Raw genomic sequence first — 24,221 nt, forward strand, 5'->3', positions numbered from 1 at the left:
CCCTTTCCCTTCTTTATAATCTCTTTGGGATATAAGCCCAGTAGTAACACTGCTGGATCAAAGGGTATGCACAGTTTGATAACTTTTTGAGCATAGTTCCAAATTGCTCTCCAGAATGGTTGGATTCATTCACAACTCCACCAACAATGCATCAATGTTGCATGGATAATTTTTCAACATTGATCCTTGCAAAAGCTTGTATTCCAACATTCCCCCCCCCCTTCCTCCAACCTCCTCCCCTAAATGGCAAGTAATTGTCAAATTTTGACAATTTGATCCTTACAACAATCCTGTGAGGTAGATGCTATTATTAGTCCCATTTAACAAATAAGAAAACTATGAGAGAGGTTTAGTGACTTACCATGATTATAGAACCAGTAAATGACAGGAGACAGGATCTGAAATTGTATTTCAACTTAGATCTTTCCACAGTTCTAACTACTGTGTTACCTAGCTGCCACAGAATAGATGTTATTCTTATGACTCATTTTGTATAGAATCTTTTTTTTTTCTTTTATTTAATAGCCTTTTATTTACATTTTGTATAGAATCTTAAAGATTGTCTTTGCAAAGCACTCTGTGTGTATATATGTATGTGCATGTGTGTTGTGTATGATACAAAACCATTTCTCTTCAAGTCACTGGAAGACAAGAAATATTCAAGTTCCTTGCACATCAAGCTAGGGACCTCAGGATTGAATCAACTTTAAAACTCTCAGCAATACCATCAGAGTTGATTTAACAATCAGCACAGCAAGTTCTTGGACTTAGCACCTCTGTTGTCAAATTTGTGCCTGCTTATTTTGAAGAATAAACAAACAAGCCCAGATTTTAGATATGCAAATATTATTTTGAATCACCATATGCACTTAGAGGCTGAGCAAGAATCATTTTTAGACAGTCAGTCATAGTAATAATGTCAACCACAAAACCAGAGAGAATCAGTGTGGTTTTCACCACTGAATAACGGCTCATTTCAGTGGCAACAATGTTTAGATAGTGATTCTGTGGCTATGTCTCAGGAACAGACTGGTGCAAAGCATGGAGAGGTAGAGCTATGTTTCCTCTCCTTTTACACATCACAGGAAATCCCAAGTCATTATGAAAATGATGCCAAAATCTGGTCAGGAGAAAACCAGAGAGAAAACTTGGTTTCAAATAATGGAGAGGTGTAAGATAAGTAATTGTTTGCCAATTTCTCTAGTGTTTCCCACAATAACACCTTACTTGTTTTATAGATTTCCTCAGCATACTGAGCACTCCAAATGCTCAGTATGATTGTCTTATACTAATAGGAGGCAGTTTAGTGTATTGGGCACATAATGAGATTAGGCAGTAGACCTCATGTTTTTCATCTATAAAATGAAAGGACTCAGATGGTATTTAAACTCTTCAGTTTTAACGTTCAATAAACAACATATGTTGTGCATTTGTTGACAAGTGATTTAAAAGTGTCCTTCAAAAAGAACCTGCATGAACTGATGTTGAGTGAAGTGAGCAGAACTGGGAGAGCAGTATACATAGTAACAACAATATTATGTGATCAACTGTGATGGACTTGGATCTTCACAAAAATGCAGTGATTCAAGACAATCCCAGTAGACTTGGGAGGGAAAATGTCAATCACATAGAGAGGGCTATGGAGACTGAATGTGGAGTGAAGCATAGTATTTTTACCTTTTTGTTAACGGATTTTTTTTTTCTTTTTCATGGCTTTTCCCCCCTTTTGACCTGATTTTTCTTGTACAACATGACAAAAATAAAAAATGTTTAAAAGAATTGCACATATTTAACCTGTATCAGAATGTTTGCTGTCTTGGGAAGGGGAGGAGAAGAGAGGAAGAAAATTTTAGAATGCAAAATTTTACAAAAATAAATGTTGAAAACTATCTGCTTTTGGAAAAATAAAATACTATTAAAAAACTCAAAAATGTCTTTCAATTTTTTTTTTCCTGTGAAGGTGAAAAAGGTAATGTTTTATCCTTTTTTAATTATTAAGTGTTAAGTACTATCACTTTTATTACTTAGTACTAAGATATTAAGGTACCTATCATAATGAAATCTCCACAATCAGTATGTGATAAAAGCAGGTCAATTCCTTCACTAGCAAACTTAGAAGGCAGGAAATAAGAGGTAGTTGATAAAGTAGCCATTAAAACTTTCCAAATAAATTTCAAGTGTAAGCATATTTGATAATAAGAAAATGAAGTTTAAATTTCATTTAGTTGTAGTCTTAACAACTATTAAAACAGCAAATAATTCTTTTGGATGATGCTTCATAGTCATCAGTTTTATCGTGTTTTTAAAATTTTGAAAGAGACAAGTATCCATGAGAAAAATATTTCAAAAATAGTTTTGCCTTTGCAAACTTCCTTTCTCAGTAAATCAAAGATAATTTTAGCTTACAGTTCCAAAATGGAACATTACCAAATGGGAGTGGCAAAGACATCATATATTTAATAAGTGACTGACTGAGCACAGATTCAAACTCACCTGACCAGCTGTTAACTTCAACTTAGAAGACAACAAGGTAAACATCTGCACAGTTTAATTCTATTCTTTTTTCCCCATTAATGTTTGTTATTGATAAAATTATTCCAAATCACAGGATTTTAAAAAAGGGATCATAGTTTAAATTAAGAGTGTAATCATTTGAGTAAAATCAGATTATTTTAAAGAAGCAGAAAGTTTCTTTCTTTTGAAGATAGAACAACTTAATGATTAAGGAGAGTGATTGTTCTTTATTTTGATATATTCAGGAATTGTCCTCTAGCCTTCCACACCCCAATTTAGGAAAAAAAAGTAATATGTACTATCCATTTTACCATGTATAGGGATAGCTGAACAAATTAGTAAACTTAACAGAATGGACAAAATTATGTTTCATCTTTTAATACAATGAAACCCAAGAAAGAAAATGAATACCTAAGATAACTTGGATATCTATGTTTTGGACAATTAGTATAGAATATTATGATATATGTAATAAATAATGCATAATATTATAACAGAATTTTTTATATTCTCAAAGGTTTAGAAAATTTTGTGGTGACAAAGATTCATGTGTTATATAGAAATTATTAAACAATTATTTAGTTCTATTCAGTACTCAAACAGAGTAATCACCATGGTAACCCTTGGTTACCATAGCTGCAAATGAATTCTTGCTGCATGCATGGATGCTTTGGAGAGGATATATTAATGATTCAGCATGGGGAGAAAAGTACATTTAGGATACAAATGGTTATTTTCATAGTTTACTCTTCTTACCAAACAGAAAAGAGAGTAATTGATATTTGTAGGTTGGATTTGTAGGGAATTTCTCTGAATTGATCTATATTGGCAAAAATGTGCTTGATAAGTTAAATACTTGCAAAGTAAGAAGTTCTTAAGAAAGACAATTTTAAGACTGATTTGAAAATAGTTGGTGATCCCTATTATTTAATTTATTGGAAATAGAATTAAAAATGAAAATTATTTTCTAGAGGTTATAACAACAGATGATGTTTATTTTAGAAAACACAAACTACAGAACAGAAAAATCACAGAAATTTTTTTTTTACAAAGAGTGGTTTATAAGTGCATCATCTTTAGCTCCTTATCCTCCCTTACCACACCTCTTCTCTGTACTTGTGCCACAGTTACCCTCTCATCACCTCTTTCCTTGGAATAACTTCACAATTCATCTCTTGCCTCAAATCTCTCTTTTCTACAATCCTTTTTTCCAAAGAGATCTTAAAATATAGGTTTGACCACTGTGTGTTCCCATTTGATAAACTCCAATGGCTCTCTCTTACTTCTGGGAACAACTACAAATTCTTCTGTTGGCATTTGAAATCATTAACAAATTGACTCCCATTTATCTTTTCAGCTTCATTATACATTATTCCTTTCATAAATTCTACTATTAAGACATTCTGGTTTACCTCAAGCACTGCTTTCTATATGAAAACTTTTCTGATTCCTTTAAGCTAGCAATGACATTCCTACTCCATTACCTTACAGAAAGCTATATATGTACATATTATCTCCCCCCTCCCTATTAGAATGCAAACTCATTGAGGACAAGGGCTGTAGCACAATGCCCAGCTCATAACAGATGCTTAATAAAATCTTATTGAATGACTTTACACCAAAAATCTAGAAGAAAATTCAGAGGTCATCTAATTCAAAGTCCCCCTCTCTCCTTTATAGAAGAGGAAACAGATCCAGAGAGATTAAATGACTTACCCAATGCCATATAAATAATAAATATTAGGGTGTTTTTTGAAACTGAATCCTCTGATCTCAAAACAAATGTATTTTCCATTATGCTATAATCATCAGACTCCCTTTTCTCTTCATTCAGAAAAATATGTAATTGGGTTAACAAAGAAGGCTAGGTGGCCAAGCCAAATGGAAAACACTTTGGACAAGAGCTCAGGAGAACCAGCTTCAAGGACTGATTCAGTCACTTATTAGCCAAGTGATCTTGGGGAAGTGAATTCATCTTTCAAAGCCTCATTTTCTTTATGTATGCAATGAAAAGATTGGACTAGATCACAGGTTCTTAATGTATAGCCCATGAACTCATTAAAAACATTTTGACAATTCTATTTCAAAATAATCAGTCTACTTTGTAATAGTTTGTATTTTATTTTATTCATTAAAAAACATTATCCTGAAAAGGGATCTATAGGTTTCATTAGACTGTCAGAAGCATTCGTCAATACACAAACACACTTACACAAACACACTCAAAAGTATTTAGACACAATAACTGCTAAAGTTTTTTTCAGTTCTGATATTTTGCGTTTTTGAGAAGAGAAAAAAAATTAAATGTTAGTCATATGGTTAGTGATAAAGGGTTAAACCAAAAGACAATTTGGATTTGAGACCAGTAGCCCCCATGCCTCTTTGTTGCCTTGTCCACAAATACCTGATAAATTAAAAAAGTAATTGATAGCTAGAACTAAATCCTTTTCCATTTCATAGTCAGAAAATGTTAAACCTAGAAGAACATAAAGTGCAGTCTCCTCATCATGAAAACAAGGAAATGAAAGCTCAGGGTGACAAGTTCTGTTTGTTGGTAGCAGAGTCAATATTCAAACCTAGGCCTTGAGCCTCCAGACTTAAGAATCTTTTCCCTCCACCATGCTGCTCATTCTTATTTCACTTCAGAGAAAAGAAATGCTTATAGAAGTTAATTGAATTTACATTGTAAAAGAATGAATGAGTTGAAATTTTAAATCCTTTTGAATAGAAGCATCACACAGGAGACTAAAATATGTCAGCTACTTATCAATCAATCAATTCTCAAGTATTATTAATTAAGTACTCTATATAGTCCTTAGTGCTGGGAATACAAGAACAAAGGATAAAAACAATCCTCATTTTCCAGGAATAGGCATTCAGTTAATCAATAGCTATTTATTCAAACTGTGAAACAACAAAGATATATGGAAGTATATATAGAAAAAAGTACAAATATATATGAAATGATACCAGGAGAGCTTCACATAGAAGATGATGCTTGAGTTTCGAAGAAAAAGGAGAATTTTATGAAGTACAGATGAATTTCATTTGGTAGTGGGTCTTAAAACAAGAAAACACATGGATGATAGAAAACTTGGATGCATTTTTTCTAGGACAATCCTAGAGTACCCATTTTATTTAATGGCAATACTTTGCCCTATATTTGAGGTGTTGTAACTACTGATAAGCATGTTACCACATATCAGGACAAGAAAGGAGATGGGTAAGTTATTGTATCTCTTTGGGCCTCTACTTTCACTTTTGCTCAATTAAGTTGGAATCCCCGTAATCTTCCTCACAGAAACCTTTAAATGGCTCTCACTTGTCAGATAAATAATGTGAAGAGTCACTGTTTGGAGCAATTCAAATGTTTTATGCCATTTTTCTTAAGTTACTGTGAGTTCCAACTTCTTGGGGCCAGAGTTAGGGTCTTAATCAACTACTGATTTTATTAAGTCTACATTTAATTTAGTACTCAGTGTCAAAAGTTATAAGCTGTTACAATGTGCCTATGGTTTATAGAGCACTGAGCAATGATTATCTTAAGATGATGGTACATAAATTCCCCCTCATCTTCCACAGTGCTTTCATGGAATTCTTTACTTGATAACATGTGAAAATGTGATATTATTTAGTACTTCACATTTTTCCTTTCACATCAGCCATATTTATTAAAAATGGGGCCATGGGACCAACAAAGTAGGGTTTCCTTTCTTCATTACCATGCTGCCATTCTATGTTTTGTAAATATTAGGAAGCTCTTTACTAAATGGGCTTTCCTCTAATTATAGCTGTGTCTATACAGGATTAACAGACATTTTTATTAATAGCATCTGGTCATTCCATTCAGTATCATTCCTAGTTTGATGGAAATTTTTACATTAGGGTTTTGGTATTCTAAGACTGCTTTTAAAAAATCTTCTATACACAGCTTATTATTCTATTTACATGATGCTAAATACAATTTGTCAATTCTCAGAAGGGAAAAAATAATCAGTTAAACTGAACAACTGTTGTTTAGGAAACATTCTTGTTTGAAGCCACCATTTGGTGACTGGGTTATTTTTAGAAAATATAAAGGGTATGAAACCATTGTCTTTGGCAGCAGAGATATCTATGAGAAGATCACAGAATGGATAAAGAGTCATCCCTGACTATAGAAATACTGCCTACAAAATGAGTATCAATGTAACAGAATGTTACATACATACATAAAATGTAACATAGAAGAATGTGATTATTAGTACAATTGCACCAGTTTAGTGGATAACTCATACTCCAGTGTCTAGTTCCTCAGTCTACTCCTATATTTCAACAAGTTATAAAAATACCTAGGTTTTTTTAAAATAAAAATTTAGCTATCAACCCATGTAAGGTTATTTTTATTTCTAGCTTTTCTTGAGTCAAAGCTGAGGGGATTTTTGCTTGTTATCTGATATCTGGACATCAGTGATCTCTGGGATTTGACATGAGAAAATGCTAATATATGAATCAACTTAATTCCATGGAAGAATAGTTTTTAACTTTAAAAGGATGAGCTTGTTTTGCTGTAATAAATTCATTCATTCACTTATCCATTAATCAGAAATTCATTAGATACCTATTATATGCAAAGCACTATGATGACACATCAAATCAAATGAGATAATATGCCCAAAATACATGGTAATCTTTAAAGCACCATGTAAATATTAATTACAATTATTATAATTAATAGGCACTAGGGAAAATACAAGTATAATTAAGACACGGCATTTGCTCTCATAGAATTTATATGTAATCCAGTAGGGAGGGAGGAATAGGAAATATACAGAAATTTGCAATAAATACATAGTAATACAACAAAATATAGTACAGAAAAGGATATGATAGCATGGGAGGTACAAAGAGCTATAGCATGTCAGAGTCTGTCCCCTTAGGTGTGGGAAAGATTAGGAATGGTTTTACGGAGTAGATGACATTTGAACTGAGTCTTTAAGAATATAAGTAGTATTTCAGTGGGGAGATGAAGGGAGAGCATTCTAGATATATGAAATGGTAGAAAATGTCATGGAATTCAATCTAGTTAAAACTTAATGCTCATATTGGGAAGTAATGGGAAATAATATTAGACAGGTAAAGAAGTGGCAAATTGTAAACAACCTTGAATCCCAGGCCAAGTAAGCAGTCTAATTTTATTTAGTGTGCAATAGGAAACTAATGGAGAGTTATGTATAGTGGAGCAACATCATCAGATTCATGAATAAGGAAAATTAATCATGTGCTGATATGATGGATAGACTGGAGGAAGGAGGAAATTCCATTTTTCAAGATGGTACTAACATGGTTGCTGTGGGAAAAGAAAGTTGGTGGAGTTATTGTTCTGGAAGAATTGGCAGGGCTCAGTAATTGATTACATGTGGGTAGTGAGAGACAAAGAAGTGTCAAAATTTTTTTTAAAATGCTAAGAGTTTGAGTCTAAGTAAAGAATAGCACTACTGTAAAAAAAAAAAAAGGAAAAAATCAAAAGTTGCTTTGGTGAAGAAAGTGTTATTATCATGTGAACCATAAATCAGTTTGTTTTGCATCTATATGCTAAGCTTACATGCAAGGATATTTGAATATGAATTATGGGAATATGGTAAACTTGAAAACAATTCTGTACTTAGGTTCATAAGTAAGACAGGACCAAAAAAATCATAGATTTAAGAATGAAAATAGATTTAAGAGCTCATCTAGTCCAACCTTCTCATTTTACTGATGAGGAAACTGAGATCTAGAGAAATTAAATAATTTGTTCAAGTTCATCCCAACCCTCTGACTCCAAACCTAGCATACTTTTCAGTATACATGGTGAAAAGTATGGCTATAGTCAGAGGGAAATCCTAATATGGCATTGATTGTCTTGTGGGTATCATCTTTCTTAAGATTTCTTTTATTTTTTAAAAAGTTTATTTTCTAATATTTTGCTTATGCTATGGAATTTGAGAGAAGAAAATGATTTGGATATGGAGGGAGTGGTATTAAGTTATTGCACAAAAGAGCCATGACAATTACATGGGATAAATAGACTTTAGGGGCCCTAATTATTCTAGAAAATTATTTTAAGTTTGATCTAAGTTAATGATGACTGAGTTAAAATACTATACAAGTTTTTCAAGTTCTTTATTGAGTGCATCACACCCAGTTATATAGCACCTTTTTGTGTGGTGGATTTTTCTCAAATTGCCTACTGTTTATACATTTATTTAGTTGAAATGTCATCTTGAAAAGGTATTTTTCATTTTCCATAATAATTTCTTTTAGTAAATACAGCTCATCCTGTAATGAGACCAATAACCATTTTTTAGTTACAGTATACAATAGAAAAAAAAACACAATAAAATATCTCAACACAGAAGTCATATAAATAATATACTTGAAGAATTCCCTATATAATAACTTGTCGGTATCATGGTGCTCTGATCGCTGATTCTTTTATTTATCCCCACATTGGATATCAATTATATAAACAAAATGAACATGGAACTGTTGGTTCAGATTAGTACAGATGAAAAAACAAACTAAAAATAATTTTAAATGCTATTTTTTATCATGTTCTGCCTCACCTTTCTCTCCCCCCCAAAAAATTCCTATGGCAATAATATATGCTTTCCAAATAGATAAACGTGCCATAGATTGGCAAAAATGGCATTGCAACCTATTGGGAGCAATCATAGTCATAAATTTTAAGTGTTGGAAGGAATTTTATATGTTTTATAATCCAATTCCAAATTGAATAAAAATCTATAAGCTCTCCAACAAATTGTTATTCAGCTGTTGTTTAAAGACTTTTGGAGAAGGGGAGGGGATAGCAAAACTTCCTATAGGAGCAGCTCATTTCAAGTTTGAATAGCTTTGTTAGGAAAATTTTCCATATATTTAGCCAAAACCTGTGTTTCTGAATCTTTGACACGTTGTTCCTAGATCTGAACTCTGGAGATTACCAAATCGAGTCACCTTCAAATATCTGGAGAGAGCAATCATACCCACTCTGAGTCTACTCTTCTCTAAGTAACATCCCTAGCTCCTTGAACCATTTATCACATTATAAAATAGCTAGCACAATCACCTTGGTGGTTACCATCTTCCAGACATGCTTTAGCTTGTCTGTATCATTTCTACAATGGGGCAACTACTGTATTCCAGACATGAAGAACTGAACCAGAGTGATACAGAATAATCATTTCCTCTTCTCTGGATACTATATTATTTTTAATGAAGCTTGGGAAAACATTAGCTGTTTTTTGATTTCCATATCACACTGTTAACTGAGTCTGTAGTCAACTAAAAACCCCTTTGGAAATGAATTTTTGCAAATTTGTAAAAGGTCTTTTGCAGATGAATTTTTGTTTAGCCACAGCTTTCCCTAGACTGTATTTGTGAAGTTGGTCTTTATGAAACAAAGTGTGGAATTTTACATTTATTCTTATTAATTTTTATCTTATTTGATCTGATTTATCACTGGTAGCATAGTAAACTTGAAGCTAGAAGACTTGTATCTGAGTGTAAGTTTTGTGTCTAGCTTATTAGCTAAATGACTTTAGGCAAGTCATGTAATATCTTTAAATCTCAATCCATAAAATAGGGAGAACAATGCTTGGAATCACTAGCCATGTGAACTTTGGCATTCAACTGCTCTGGACTTCAATTTTCTCATTTCTAAAATGTGACTAATAATATTTATATTACCTCACAGAGTTGTTGTGATTTCTTGAGATCTTCTATACTCTATTGATGACGCCCTTTCTTAAGCCAACAACCAGGCTCTTATAACCAAATCTAGTGACTTAAAAATGAAAAAGTCCTTATTCTCCTTAATCTCTCTCTTCTCCCTTTGCTTTTTAATCCCCTGGCTCTTTAATAAGCCATCATCTTTTTATTTCTCTAGTTCTTCCTGTACATTAAATGTGGGTTCCTTAGGTTTTTGTTCTTGGTACCTTATTTTTCCTCTCTACACAATCTCATTTATTCTCTCCTATGGTTTTGATGAAGGACTTTATCTATATGTCTTCAGACCTGATTTATTCTGAGCTCCTGTCTTGCATTTCCAACTCCCAGCTTGATACTTGCACCTTGATGTCCCACTGTCATCATGAATTAAACATGTCCCAAACTGAATTCTCCTTCCAAACCTAACCCTCTTCCTAACTTTCCTATTTCTATTAAGGACACCACTCACCTTCCCAATTACTCAGTTTGAGGCCTTGGGATTGTCCTTGACCCTACCCTCTTACTCAATTTCTGCATTCCATCAGTTGCTAATTCCTGTGGAATATATCTTCACAACATCTCCTCCATCCACCTTTTCATTTCTCCTCCCATTGTCATCATCTTAATACAGGCCTTCATTACCACCCACCTGATCTACTGTAGTAGCATACTAACTAATCTTTCTGATTCAAGGTTCTCCCCTTTTTAAATTCAAAAATCATACCCTTGCCAGAGCGTGATTTTCCTATTTTATAGGTCTGATAGGGCCACATTCTTATTCATATTTTTCAAATGACTCTCTGTTGCTAAGCAAATACAATACAGTTCTTGGTCCCAGTAAATTAAGCTAATGTTTTAATTTAATTTAATTTAAATTTAATTAAGCTTCCATGCTAATGTCTCAAATTCATCAGAAATTGCTCATCATCTGTTGCATGCCCCAGTCCAGTCTGACCACTCACTGTGGCCATATTGTCTTGCCTTTTCTAATTTTTGTATCTTTGTACATGTTGGCCTTCCTGCTTGAAATGGTTTGCTCTCCACATCCCTGCTGATGGAAACCTTTCTCTCTCTTCAAGGAACACCTGCTTCACAAAGCCTGAATTTCCATTTCCCTAACCCTAGATGGGCAGGAATTCTTCTTTCTGGAATCTCTTATAACATTTCATTTGTATTCTTATACATTTGTCAGACTATAACTTCTAGTCATTTGTGTCTTATTTCTACCTCTTCCATCTCTGGTCAACTTTATGGACTGTCTTCTTCTTTTAGAATATAAGCTTCATGAAACTTCATACAGGCAGAAATCATCTTGTGTCTTACTTGGCTGTATTTATATCCCCATTGCTTATCACAATGTCTAGCTCATAGTAAGTACTTAAAAAATGCTTTTGCATTTATTCACAATGAAGCATATGTTTGTGCTGCCTCAGTAGCACTTAATCTGTTTAGTGAATTAATGGAATTTTTAATAAAAAATGTGCAGTATAAATATTAGGTATTATATTTACTTCATAGAGTTGTCCAGAGAGTCAAAGGAGAGTCAAATTTTTATATACGATGTATAATTATCCCTTCCATATTGCAACTTTCCCCATCTATGTTTTGATATTTTTCAGGTCCATGAGAAATTAAATGGGAACTTTTTGAGAGTTTTGTGGAAGCCACAAAAGACATGTGAAAGCCAGTAGCTGATACAGAAAATGTTTAGACACTCAGAAATGCATAATATGTATAATTGTTTAATATCAATTAAACAATTGATACCAGAAAAATCTAAATTATTATGGTACAAAGGGAAGACCAAAAATTTTTACTTGGAGAGGGCAACCTGTGCTGTGCAAGGGAGAATTAAAATAAATTAAAATAAATTCTACATGGATGCTACATAGATGAAAACTGCTATAGGACAGGTAGGGTATAGTGAATGCATAGAGTGGTGTAGCCTAGAAATGATAAAGTCTTGGGATTAAATCTTGCTTTTGATACTAAATTACTTTGTGATTGTGAACTAGCCCTCTTTTCTTATCTGTAAAAACAAGCACACCAATTTCTGTGTTACTTGCTCTACAAGGTTATTGAGAGGCATATAGATTACATTTACATAAAGAACTTTGAAATCTTTAAATTGCTTAAATGTCTATAAATTATTATGCTTGTTGACTTTTCCTGATGAGAGTGATCAGATAGACAACCTAATCCAATAATCTTACAAATGAGTAAATTGAGACCAAGTCAAGTCAAGTGACTTATCTGGAGCCCACACAGCTATTTATTAACAGGAGCATTTTCTTTTGAAAATGAGTCACTTATCCTGCCATCTAGGGGAGAGGGTGGGGGAAAGGAGGGGAAAAATTGGAACAAAAGGTTTGGCAATTGTCAATGCTATAAAATTACCCATGTATATAACTTGTAAATAAAAAGCTATTAAAAAAAAAAAAGAAGAAGAAAAGAAAATAAATCACAATTGTTGTACAAGTTTTTCCTGGCAATTAGTTTTGGGATATGGATAAAGGTTATTATAGAGACCAATCTTTTTGCAGGAGCCTCTTTTATCTTTTCAACTTCTACTTCACCCAAGTGCCCACTGTGATCAGATTTCTTTAGCCTCCAATAAAAAATACAGTGGACAACTAGGTGGTACAGTGGATAGAGCACTAGCTATGGAATCAGGAGGGCCCGAGTTCAAACATGGCCTCATATGCTTACTAGCTGTGTGACCTTCAGCAAGTTACTTATCCCTGTTTGTTTCCTCATTTGTACAATGAATTAGAGAAGGAAATGGCAAACTACTCCAGTATCTTTGTCAAGAAAACCCCAGCAGGGTCACAAAAAATCAGACATAACTGAAAATAATTGAATAAAAACAAAAAATACTCACTAGTCTAAGGCTAGATGATACTGGTGGCAAGTAGTTAACAGATTTGAATTTAATCCAGGCATTAGATTTCCAAGGAGACAAGAACATATTTTCCCTGTCATGATGGATAAAAATTTGCATTGACTTGTGCCATACCAAGGCCACAATGAGGGCCCTTTTTTCCTTACTTTTAAATCACTCTGCCATCACTGAATAGATAGAGGTGCCCATAGAGTAATGTTCTGGTCCCCAGAACACTGTCAAGGAAGCTGCAATACATAGCATTCTAAATTGATGGAGCCAGAAACCATTCACAGTAGGTCATTATCAGTTTATTCATCCATAAAATGAGGAAAGAAGTTGGATTAAATCTCTGAATTCCATTCCCATTGTGGAGATCTTATGCTTCTAAGTAAATATGAGGCCCAGAAATGAGTCCCCCATGCTTTGAATGCTCTAGTCAGAGGTGTCAAATGTGTGGGGTGCAGGCAACCCACAATACTCCCTAGTATAATTCAAACCAGATTAAAATATAACTGGGAAATATTCAACAAAAAATAAAAATAAAATAAAACATAGATAATGTGGTTTCCTAAATCACATATGAACCATAAGGATCTTTATGTATAGTTTAATGGGTCCTGTTTCTATCTAAATTTGACAATATTGATCTAGTCCACATGTCTGTCTATGGAATTTCTTCCCTTCCTTCAAAGCCCAGCTGATTGCAATGGATAGACAGTCCCAAATGCTACTGAACAAACTTTCTTCCCATAGAAAAACCTACTGTCAAATGAAATGCATATATATTAACTAAGACAAGAAATATTGTCTCCTAAGGACACGATGCTATTGCAATATAAAATTGAGATTGTAATTGAACCAGAAAAGCCCTAAATATAAACTGTTTTATACAAATGATTCATGATTTATAGACTTCAATTAAAAATTATTTGTGATTAAAAACCTAACCTTTCCCAAGCAATTAAAAATGGAAGCCATGACTGTTAGCAGTTTAGCTTGCTGGCCTCAGAGACAGGGAACAATTATCAGTAAGGGAACATCTTCTCATGAAAGATATATTGTCTCCTTATTCAAATTTATCCCTCTGGGAGAGTTCCCTTTACAGTAACCAGTCTTTCAAAGTAAGCAAGCTGGTCTTTGGGATTAACCAACCCAGGCATAGGTCATTGATTTGAGTACTTCAGGATTGAGAAATAACAAAGCTGATTTATTACTCATTGGCACAACATGCCAGAACAGAGGAAGAGAGAGACTTTGGAGGTTTGGGAAGCACCTCTGTTATAGTGCTGCTTTGTTTCTCATGGAAAAACACATTTTGTATCTGTTTGAAGTTGAGGCTGTTTTCTTCGATTTTTTCTTGGCTCTTCCCTTAGTGTTTCAGACATGCCAATTGTACACCCAATTTCCTCCTCTCTATTTCCATATCCACTAACATAGGACTCCTTTATTACATATCTAGATTGGAGCAGAAAGCTTTTATTAGGTCTTCCAACCTCCACTTTTACTCCACCCAAAAAATATGCCATTCTTTGTAAAACTGCTAAACATCTTCCTTATGTATAAAATTGTTCCTCCTCTCTTCAAACCCTTCAATAGCTTCCTATTGCTTAATCAAGAGTGTTTCAACTCAACTTGAAATTCAAGGACCTACAAAATACCAGGCCACCTTATCTTTCAAGACTTAATCTCATAAAACTTTCCTCCAGATAATCAATGAGTCTCCTAACCTGGACTATTCAGAACCCCAGTGATATGTCCCTATGTTTTCTTATCTCTTAAGTTTTTGTTCATATTATGTTTACATACTTACTCCTCATACATTTTGAATTCCTACCCATCATTTCAAGCCTAGTTCAAATGCCATCTCATTTAAGATGACCTTCTTGATCTTCCAGGCAGTAATTACTTCTGACATCTAGGATCTTTCCATGAACCTTTCTTATGAACATATCATGTAGGTTATTAGGTTGTCTCCTACATAGAGCTGGGCTTGGAGGTGACACTACTTGAGTTTGGTTCCTGCCCCAGACACTAACTAGCTTTGTGACCAGGACAAGAGACTTAGTCTCTCAGCCTCAGTTTCTTTATCTATAAAATGGCATTGTAATAACATTCACATTGCAGAATTATTGTAAGGATCAAATTCAAAATGCATATAATTTTATGATTTCTTGGTTGTTTTGTTTGTTCATGACATTTAAGATGAGACTCTCCAAATGATTTTCTGGTTATAAATTATCTCTTTTAGACAGACCTTTCTTTTATCTTCTGCTACCTCTTCTCAAAAGCCAAAAGCAAATTTCAAGTTATATAATGTGAACTTGAGTCAAATTGGATCACTTGATCATTTGAGACAGTCATCTTTTTATTCAATAAAGTTTGTTTTGAAACCTAAATTATCTAGCAAATATTTCTAATTTCTCTTCTTTTTCTTCTTTGCCCTGAAGAAATCATGTCTAATTGTCATTTCTTAATTTGATTCTAAAGAATTTAGAGTAACTCTTTTTTATCCAACAAAGTATGATGCCAACAATGGAAAAATATGACAGAGGCAGAGTATGTTAGACAAAAGTACAGGGATCTGAGTGAATTTTAAAATCAAATAATGCATGTTGCTATTTTTTAAAGATCGTAATATTGAAACATAACAAGTTCCTTCCAACTCTGACATTCTATGATTCCATGGATGGATTTGGCAACCATGGTTAATTTTCTCTTATGTAGGATTTAATGATTATTCATAAAGAAACTAACCCTTATTTTTTGTGGCTTTGGTCTTCATTTCCTTTTGCTTCCACTTTCAGTATTACCAATGGTTACTAAGTGAGTAATACTAAATTGTTTTTGAGAGAAGGACAATACAATGAGTATGCAGACATTATAGAATATATTTTGAATTGCTAAATGCGTCCAAGTTATCTGTTTGTATACACATGAAAATCTGGAAAACTCTCAGTTTTCATGGAAAATTTGGAAGTAATTGCTCTAACAAAATAAAAGCTATAATTACCAAGGAATTAAATGTTTTCTTCTTTTTTTTTCCCCATTTCAATTAAATTTTTTTGCTAAGGCAATTGGGGTTAAATGACTTGACCAGGGTCACACAGCTAGGATGTGTTAAGTGTCTGAGACCAAATTTGAACTCACATCCTCCTGACTTCAGGGCTGGTGTTCTATCCACTGAACTACCTGCCCCTCAATTAAAAAAATTTAAAGGATTAATCATCACATAAAGAAAATCATCAGGGCCTTAACCCAAACTTCACATATACAAGGTAGGGTCAATGAAACAATGCAATTTCTAAATGGGTTGTGTCTCCTAATCTTTCAGAGAACTAGTATTTAAAACTCAGGCATTTTTGAGTTTGGTGATTATGTCTTACAATATTTTCTAACGTGTAGGATTGCCTATCTCATATACTACTCAATAAGCTCAATGAATACTTGTTGACTAATTGATTAATGAGAAAAAGAATTATTAAATAACCAACTATTGAGAAGATTCAGTCTTTTTTTTTTCTGTCTAGATCCTTATTCTATGCTAAGATAGAATTTTTAAAGGACATTGCTAATTATGAGAGTAGACTGACTTTCTCCTCAAACTTGTTGAGAATTCCACCCAAGTAGAGAAGTCCAGTGTGTTCTACTCAGGCTTGTGAAGAAGTACATTCTTTGTTTAGATTGCCTAAGGTTAGGGATGGTCTGGGAGTGACAGAGTTTTGAAAGTCATATTCCCTAATCTGTCATTAGAGTGGGTCCAGTTCTCATTGTAATATTCATTCTTCTCATCCATTATTAATCAGCTTGTACCTTCAGGAACACCTATTCTTCCAAGGCCTATAACCATTGATTGGGTTCCATGAGGGATCTTTCGTATTTAAGAGTGCATTGACCCCTTTTATTGATTATCTAATACCATGATAATAAAATGAAACTATTTCTCTCAAACTTTTTATATATCACACTAAACTCTACTGGCTCCCTATTGTCTTTAGCATGAAATCTAGCATTTAAGACATTTCATAACCTAGACCCAAACTATGTTTCCAATGATATACTTCTCATACTCTATGATTTGGCCAAGTAGCTTTCTCACACATAACATCATCTCCCACCTTTATACTAATTGTTTTTCATGCCAGGAACACATTCCAACTTTACCTTTGATTTTTAGAAATTCTTGTTTGCCTCAAAACGCTAAGTTCTATCTTCTAAATGCTACCTCTTTTTATGTTCAGGGCTGATGATACCTTGTCCCCCACTCTTAATTTACCTTTTACTTATTTTGTATGTATTTATTCCATTCATCTCATCTTCTTTGAGAGAACTTAAGTTTCCCTAAGACAAAGTCTTTCATGTTTGTCTTTGCATCCCTAATTTGTTGTGGCTCGATTACTAATTGATTATACCTCAGAAACTTTCTCTCTGTCTTTGTCTGCTCTGTCTCTGTTTCTGTCTGTCTCTCTCACATACAGTTCTTGAAAGTGGAGATATTTATTAAATACCTAGAATGAAAGGACACATTACCTTAACAATTTTAGTTTAAAAAGTTAAGATGTCAATCTACCAAAGTAACTTCTATGTGTGAGGAATTTGATTTTAATGTAGAATTCAAGAAAATAATATACATTAACATTTATATAAAAAGATGGACATATATCATATACATACTTAGGGTTATAGACTTAGAAATAAATGATACCTTAGAGATCTATTAATTTCAATACCTTCATCTTACAGATAAGGAAACTAAAGTCTAGGAAAGTTGAAATTTTCATTTCGTGAGGTCATACAAATTTTAAGAGAAAGAGATGGGAATGAACTGCCATCCTCAGATTCCTTTGAACCATGCTCTTGCCTCCATTGGCCCCAGTCAAGTGCTTGAAAAGGTCTCAAGGCTCTAAAATATATTAAAAAAAATCTCCAGTGACAACATACACTTCGCCTCTAGCTACAGAGAAGAGGGAAGGATGCATCCATACTTGAATTATTCCATTTTGCTTTCAAGATCACAACTTCTTTTCTATGACTAATTGTTACCTTTTAGCTCTTCTTGGAGGTTTTGGAGGTTGAGAATAATTGGTCTTTTCCATCATCTGTAACAGTCCTATGTGGTTCATTTGGAATATTACATAGGACCAGATGAGAATCTATCCTATTTCACAAAGAGAACCATGTTTCTGATCCAGAAATATTATTTGAAATACTCTGACTGAGACCCTTATTATATTCTGAGCTTGTTTTCTTCTTATAAAGCAGGTGAAATTCATTTAGTGTAGTAATCACCCACACTAGCTATTTAGGAAATGAGATATCAACATAGAAAAGTATAAACAAGGCAAAATACTGTAGAAAAAAAATACAATGCCATATCATTGAGCCATAAAGCTATATAATCCATGATGCTATTTTTAAAATTGCCAATACATATTTGGTGATGTTAATGGGAACTATTAGCACTAATTAATTTTTTGCTGGTTGGCATCCATTTGACTGGAGACTGTTTTCTCTTCTCTAATTTTCTTCTCAGTATTTTAAAAGATGTATGGATTTTAAATGAATAAATCTGCATTGAGTAACTATTATAAGCCAATTATTGCAATGGAGAAAATGTTAACCTAAATGCAAGAAAATAGGAAGTATGGAAATGAGGCACAAAAGTTGAGTTGCTAAACTGAGATAACAAAAGGCCAAAAGTAATTGTTTTTTTAAATCCATAAACAATAGGAGGAAATGACATTAGGAAAATGATATTAATAGACAAAAGGAATAATTTGGAGGTCTCTAAGAAACTTTATCTTAGAAACAGAATATGGGGAGAGAAGACAGGGTCTTTTCCTCTGAAAAGGCACTAAACCTCTTTGGGTCTTAGTATCCTCCTATCTTGAAAATGTAGAATTGAACTGAGATGATTTATAAGATCTATTTCAATTCTAATATTCTGTGATTTTTGAAATGGAATTCATTAATTGACTAAAGATATAATGAAAATGAGATCAACAAGAAAGTCATAATAATTTATTGTGGAGGGGATAGCTGGGTGGCACAGTGAATAGAGTCCTGAAGTCAGGAGGACCTGAGTTCAAATGTGATCTCAGACACTTTGACACTTCCTAGCTGTGTGACCCTGAGCAAGTCACTTAACTCCAATTGCCTCAGCAAAAAATAAATAATAATAATAATTTATTGCCGATAATCTCAGATCATATAATCCAGTTTCAGGAGACATAGAGTAGCAAGAATAAACAAATCCTTAATAGGTGTGTCACTCTGTGCAAGTCACTTAACACTGTTTATCTCAGTTTCTTCATCTGTAAAATGAGCTGGAGAAGAAAATGGCAAACCATTTCAGTATTTTTGGAAAATCCCAAAAAGAATTTAGGGAGAGTCAGACATAAGTGAAATAATTGAACAACAACAAAAATAAATAGATAGCTCTTTCTTGATCTTCATGTAACCTTGGTTCTTCTTTCTCCTCCTGCCTGTTAAATTTGGATGACTGCCACAGATGTATCCTGTCTTCTTTTTTCTCTTTATATACTTTCTCTCAGCAATGTTATCTTTTTGTATGGGTTTAGTTATCTTCTCTATGAATAGTACTTTCAGACCTTCAAATCTATAGCTTTAGTACCCATCTCTTCCATAAGCATCAGCTCTTCATTTGCAACAGTTTGCTGGACACCTCTAACTGTACTTCAAATATGTCCAGCCCAGAACTAACATTTGAAACTATGGACTTCTTTACTCCTCCTTTTTGTCAGTAGCATCATCATCTCTCTTATTATCCAGGCTCTATTCACTGTGACATCTAGATGGCCTAAATTAAGTAGCAAATAGGATCAAGTGGTTTACCTAGGATCACACAGTTAATAAGTGTCTGAGGATGGATTTGAAATCAGGTCTTCCTGATTCTAGGTGCTCTTATCTATTGCACCAAAGTAAGGGACAGATGAGTTAAATGACTTGTGTAAGGGCCACTTGGAATCATTCTTTATTGTCATTGCCTATACCAAATCAGTGATCCAGTCCAATTTAATCTCTTTCTACAATACTTTTAATGTCTATTCCATAGAGTCATAGAAGCTGGCAATCATTTGAGCCTATCCACATCTGACCAGAAATCCAACTCTACATTATCTTGAGCAAATAGTCATCATAGTCTTCACATAATGGGGAGCTTCTTCCCTTCCAAGGAGGAACCTATTCTGGGTTGGAACAATTCCCACTGACAGCACTCCATTTTAGAGCCTCACTTTTAAGTCTCATTTTAAATAACTCTGTTGGTCTCATTTCACAGCATCGCTCTTCTTAGCCAAACTAGATTGCTTGTCATTTCCTGAACTTGTCTTGTTCTGCTTCTCTGTGTGTTCAAGCTAATTATAATCCTATCTTGTACTCATCTCTTTACCTCTCCCAGTTTTGGTTATTGATAGACTTCTCCTTCAAAGAAGTCTGGTTCAGGTATCATCTTTTCTGACCTCCCTAGCAAGAAGTGATCTCTATCACTGTGAATCACTCATTTCATTTTGTTTGATTTTCATATATTTAATCATCTTCTATCTCCCCACCCCCTTTTTCCCCATCGAACTGGCAATTTCATTGGTACTGGCACTTCTGGTGAGGAACTTGCAAGAGAATGCAAGATAAGCATCTTCTTCATGCACCCTTCCAGAGATTTGCCTGAAGACTGAGAGCTTAAATGACTTGATTATAGTTGGACAATGTATCAGATGAACCAAATACTTCCTGACTTTTTAACCACTACTCAGTATAGTTCTCACTTCCTAATATTACTATGTCATTTATGTATATTTCTCATTTTCTTACTAGAGTGTATGCTCTTTCTGGCCTTGGATTATATGCTTTTTAAAATTGCATCCTCAGGATATAGGGCAAGGCATAGTAGACAGTGGGGTCTTAATGGACATTTGACACTTGAACTGAAATGGATAGCATGTTTAGAAAGAGCCAAGTACTGCATTGAGGGGGAAATAGAAAAGGAAGCTTTTCTTGGCTGCTGACTCGAGTGGGCATTTAGCTGGGAGAAGAGCAACAATTCACTTTAGTTCCTATAGAGCAGACTCCTGAAGGTATTCTACCAGTGGTAGAGGAGATCGGTTCCAGGAGGATTATGACTTCATTTTTCATATTTTCAAATGCTAATGAATAAGCACTCATGATAAATGTTGCAGAATTTAGAGTGACATGTTTTAATTTAAGAATTCTTTCTTTTTCTTTTCTCTTCCTTCTTTTTCTTCCTCCTCTCCTTGCTTTTTTCTTTATTTCTTCCTTTCTTCTGCCTTCTCTTCCTTCCTTCCCTTTTCTTCCTTCCTTCTTTTTTCTCTCCTTTCTTTCTTCATTCTTTTATACCTTCATCCTTTGTTCTTTCCTTCCTTTTTTCCTTTGCTCCCTCCCTCCCTTCTTCTCTTTTTCTTTTTTCCTTTGCCTTTTAGCTTCACAATGGACTCCCTCGTGACAGCCAATACCAATTTTTGCTTGGATCTTTTTCAAGAACTAAATAAAGGTGATGAACCAGCAAATATCTTCGTCTGTCCTCTGAGTATTTCAGTTGCCTTTGGCATGATCAGCCTAGGGGCTAAAGGCTGTACTGCAGATCAGATCAATGAAGTAAGTGCTTATTACTATGTTTTCATTATCTTTGTTCTCATTGCAAGCACTCAAAGTTAATTCTCCAAGTGGCTAGGTGGAGCTGTGGATTAAACACCGGATGTTGTCAGGAAGATGAGTTCAGTTTGGTCTGAGACACTTGGTAGCTGTGGGACCTTAACCTTTACCTATAATAGCACCCATCTCCCAGAGTTGTTATGTGGATCAAATGAGATAATATTTACAAAGTGTTTAGCACAGTACCTTATATATAGTAAGTATTTAATAACTGCTTTTTCCCTTCTCCTGCCTGAATAAGGGCCCAGTGTAAGAACTTGAATCCTTTACCCTGCCCAGGCACTGACCTCACTATCTCACATTCCTTCCTTCCATACTTTAGTCATATTGTCTCTGCCTAAAATGCCTTTCCTTCTTCTCCTTTGAACTAAGTCCTTTAAACACAATTGTATTTTTACTTCTTCCACAAAGCCTTTCTTCTTCAACTCTGCCAGGCTATGGTGATCTGTCCTTTCTCTGATTTCCCATAAGATCAGTGATGATCTGTAATAATCATGTGGTAACCATGATATCGTGCTTGCCATTGCATGTTATTTTTCTGTTTGTGTATTTTTGTAGATTTATAGAGATTTTTGGAATTGGAAAAGGCTTAGGCCAATCTTATCATTTACAGATGAGAAAACCTGTGGACAAGTCAAATACAAGGCATAAAGATGGTTTGTAGATAAGCTGAGGCTAGAACTTTTAAGTTTCTTACCTCCCAATCTAGTGTTTTTTACATATATATATATATATATATATATATAGTCTCTTCAGCTGTATAGTTACCTCCTTGAAGACAGCACCTCAATGTTAAATAATAATAATAATAATAATAATATGTCTCATTTGGGTAGTAATTATCCATCATTTCATTTGATTCTCACAATAACCCTTTGAGAAAAGTGCACAAGTATTATCAACTCCACTTAATAGATAAGGAAATTACATTCATGGAAGTTAAAACTTCACAACTAGTACGTGCCAGAGTGAGTGTTTATACACAGAGCTTTTTTTTTTTTTAATTAGGAGAAGGGGTGAAAAGGAAAAATGGCATGAGGAAAGAGAATATTCTCATTCATATATGTAAATAATGTTTATTGTGTTACAAGATGCTATATAATCTTTGCAATAACTAAAAAGTTTAGGATCATGTACACAGATGTCACTCAATAACCTTGTAGAGAGTCAAATAGATTAGATCAAATGAGATTCTACATGCAAATGTTGCTAAGGATAGTTGATTTGTAAGTTAGTTGATTGTAAGTTTGATTGTAGTTGTAAGATAGTTGATTTGCTCAGTCAAGGAATATATTTATTAAGCATTCACTGTGTTCTAGATGTCATATTTTTTACTCACCTGGGATTAAAAAAAACCCACTAACTGGATCTCCATTCACTACCCCACAATACCTTCAGTTTCTTATTCTCATGATTTAGTATTGACTATGGAATTGATTGATCAATCAAGAAACACTTATTAACCACTTATATAGTTCCTCCTTTAAGGGAGCTTATATTTGAATGGGAGCAACAATATGAGCATGTTACAGACAAATACAAAAGCATGTATAAAACAGATACAAGATCATCTTGGAGAGGAAGTCAAGCCTTTCTGGCTCTAGGGCCAGCATTCTAATCACTACACTATCCATCACCCTGCTGCCTTGATCTAAGAATGGTGCCCTTTAATAAGGTTCTAAATAACTGCTAACTGCAAAAGATCACCATAGGAAACCCTCACCTACCTTGAAGTCTTTGAATTACAGAATGTTATAAGCTGGAACAGTCTTGAGAGAACAAACTACTAGCTCAATGCTCTCATCTGACACATAAGAATGCTGAAGCTTGGGGAGAGAGGAGGGAATAAGGGACTGTCATAATTGTCACAAGTGGCATATAGGAGACAAGCATAATTCTCATGTCTAATCTAGGGCTTCATGTTTCTTTTAGTTTTTTCTATCTTTTGACAGTATCTACTGTGGATGACTTTTCTAAAAATTTAAAACCTGGGTTCAAACTACATTTCTGTTAGTTACTGTATATGACCTTGGAGGAAATCAATAACTTGTGTTAATAGAGGTGGAGGATCCAGCATGAAGAAGATATTGGTGAGAGGACTGGAAACCATTCCTGATAAGGATAGATATATGTTTAATAGTGGAGAAAGTTTAGAGTGGATATGATTGTATTCAAATATTAAAAGGCCAATAGAGAAGGTAGATTTAGATTTGTTCTACTTGGCTCTAGAGTGCAGAATAAGGAACAATGTAGGAAATTATAGTGGCAGATTTGAGTCTTTATTTAGGGAAATAGTTCCTAATAATAAGAACTACCCAGTGTGGATAGATTACCTCACAAAGTAGTAGGTTTTACATTTCTGGAGGTCTTCATGGGAAGGTTGGATGACCAAGTGGAATGAATAAAG

At 34.0% G+C, this 24,221-nt stretch overlaps 1 protein-coding gene across 1 annotated transcript in view; it reads left to right on the forward strand.

Annotated features, from left to right (window-relative positions):
- Positions 1–2,470: 2,470 nt before the first annotated feature.
- SERPINB12 (serpin family B member 12) overlaps positions 2,471–24,221 on the forward strand; it is a 35,396-nt gene continuing 13,645 nt past the window's right edge. The window contains exons 1-2 of the mRNA XM_031946181.1: positions 2,471–2,530; positions 21,583–21,757. Coding sequence (XP_031802041.1) covers positions 21,590–21,757 — 168 coding nt within the window. The 5' untranslated portion in view covers positions 2,471–2,530; positions 21,583–21,589. The remainder of the gene's footprint in view (positions 2,531–21,582; positions 21,758–24,221) is intronic.

This window comes from Sarcophilus harrisii, chromosome 1, assembly GCF_902635505.1.
Source record: "Sarcophilus harrisii chromosome 1, mSarHar1.11, whole genome shotgun sequence".
NCBI classification, from domain to species: domain Eukaryota; kingdom Metazoa; phylum Chordata; class Mammalia; order Dasyuromorphia; family Dasyuridae; genus Sarcophilus; species Sarcophilus harrisii.